The sequence below is a fragment of the Nanorana parkeri genome, unplaced genomic scaffold, assembly GCF_000935625.1.
Source record: "Nanorana parkeri isolate BGI_ZX_2015 unplaced genomic scaffold, ASM93562v1 scaffold3388, whole genome shotgun sequence".
Classification (NCBI taxonomy): Eukaryota; Metazoa; Chordata; class Amphibia; order Anura; family Dicroglossidae; genus Nanorana; species Nanorana parkeri.
In genome coordinates this window covers 28,100-30,023 of record NW_017309656.1, presented here as the reverse complement: position 1 = coordinate 30,023, position 1,924 = coordinate 28,100, and the positions used below count along the sequence as shown (strand labels likewise).

Here is a 1,924-nt window from a genome sequence, read left to right as displayed (position 1 = left end):
CCGTACTGGAAGTGGATCGTCCTGTATGTACAGAGGAGATGCATGTTATATCGCGCGCACACACCGGACTCGGTACAGACCATCCAAAATCAGACGCGGCCGGGTCATTGCCAAGATCGGAGCACCGCACACGTCTGACCTCAATGCTACTGATCATGTGACACACACAATCCAATCTGATTGTACCATCTCTCCATCTATAGGGGGACTGTACCATCTATAGGGGGACTGTACCATCTCTCTCCCCATCTATAGGGGGACTGTACCATCTCTCTCCCCATCTATAGGGGGACTGTACCATCTCTCTCCACATCTATAGGGGGACTGTACCATCTATAGGGACTATAGGACTGTACCATCTCTCTCCATCTATGGGGGACTGTACCATCTCTCTCCATCTATGGGGGACTGTACCATCTCTCTCCATCTATGGGGGACTGTACCATCTCTCTCCATCTATGGGGGACTGTACCATCTCTCTCCATCTATAGGGAAATCCATTGATAGAGATGGGGAGGAGCCTGGGTGGGCAGGTAATGCAGTCGGGAGGGGCTGGTTGGGGCGGAGCCTGGTCGGGCAGGTGATGTAGATGGGGCAGAGCCTGATCGGGCAGGTGATGTAGATGGGGGCGGAGCCTGGCTAGGCAGGTGATGCAGATGGTTTGGGGTGGAGCCTTGTCGGGCAGGTGATGGAGATACATATTCGGCAGCGTGCGGTCCCACCCGCCTCCCCGTCATTGAGGACATTGGAGGTTGGTCAGACTACGAAGATCAGGGAGGGAGCTGGGATCCGAGGGGTCTGCGCGTAACGGTGGGGACGGGTACAGAACACGTGACAGCGAGTTCTGCAATCGGAATCACAGCGGAGAAGGTCACGTGGTCACTGCTTGTCGTGGATTGGCTGTAGGAAGTAGCTCCTCCTCCCGGGGACGTATGTTCAGTGCGTTGTCAGGGAGACGTTGCCGCCGTTGCTATGGAAGCCGCGTGATTAACGGCAAACTTCAGGAACTACAAATCCCAGCAGAGCCACAGTGAGTACAAGTCCCGGGAAACGTGTTTCAGAGGGAGATCTCGGGGCCCCAACACTAGAGTATCCTAACCCTGGGAAAGGCCTAGCGGGGCCCCAGTAATAGGGGAAGAGGATATTACATGGGGATCACACGGATACTACATGGAGATTACACGGGTACTGCATGGAGATTACACGGATACTACATAGAGATTACACGGATACTACATGGAGATTACACGGATACTACATGGAGATTACACGGATACTGCATAGAGATTACATGGAGATCACACAGAGATTACACGGATACTACATGGAGATTACACGGATACTACATGGAGATTACACGGATACTACATGGAGATTACACGGATACTACATGGAGATTACACGGATACTACATGGAGATCACATAGAGATGACACGGAGATCACATGTCTGGTGTGTAAAGCACCCCGTGTGTAGTCAGGATCTGCTCCTAACCCATCCCCCTCCTTACAGGGAGCTGAGTGCCGTCTCCATGGAGATGATTGGCGGGCTCGGCGGGTTGGCGTTTGAGGCCGGAGTCTCGGTGCAGCACCGGAGATTACTGAAGCTGAGGACCCGAAGATGGGATCTGACGGCGCACGCCTGTGCACACGCCGCATTCTACTGCCAACTGCTCCTCCGAACCTGGTGAGATGTTCACAGAGAGATTGGGGGGCCCTCTCTAATGGGGCCCCTAACCCTTCCCCCCACCCCTTCCAAAACTGGGCAGAACATGGAAACCACTCTGCTCTCTCCTCCTGTCAGAATGATGATGATTGGCCCCTTCTGTGGCTGACACGAGGACAGATTTGGGTACTTATACTGGCTGTGTATGGCTGGAATGTACCTCTGCTGTGACTTCCCGGGGGAGAGTGAATCCCCCCCC

At 54.0% G+C, this 1,924-nt stretch overlaps 1 protein-coding gene across 1 annotated transcript in view; it reads left to right on the top strand.

Moving 5' to 3' along the window:
- The window catches only part of VIPAS39 (VPS33B interacting protein, apical-basolateral polarity regulator, spe-39 homolog), a 16,264-nt gene extending 15,277 nt beyond the window's left edge, over positions 1–987 (top strand). The window contains exon 17 of the mRNA XM_018574942.1: positions 907–987. Within this exon, the coding sequence (XP_018430444.1) occupies positions 907–987 (81 nt within the window). The remainder of the gene's footprint in view (positions 1–906) is intronic.
- The last annotated feature ends 937 nt before the right edge of the window (positions 988–1,924 follow it).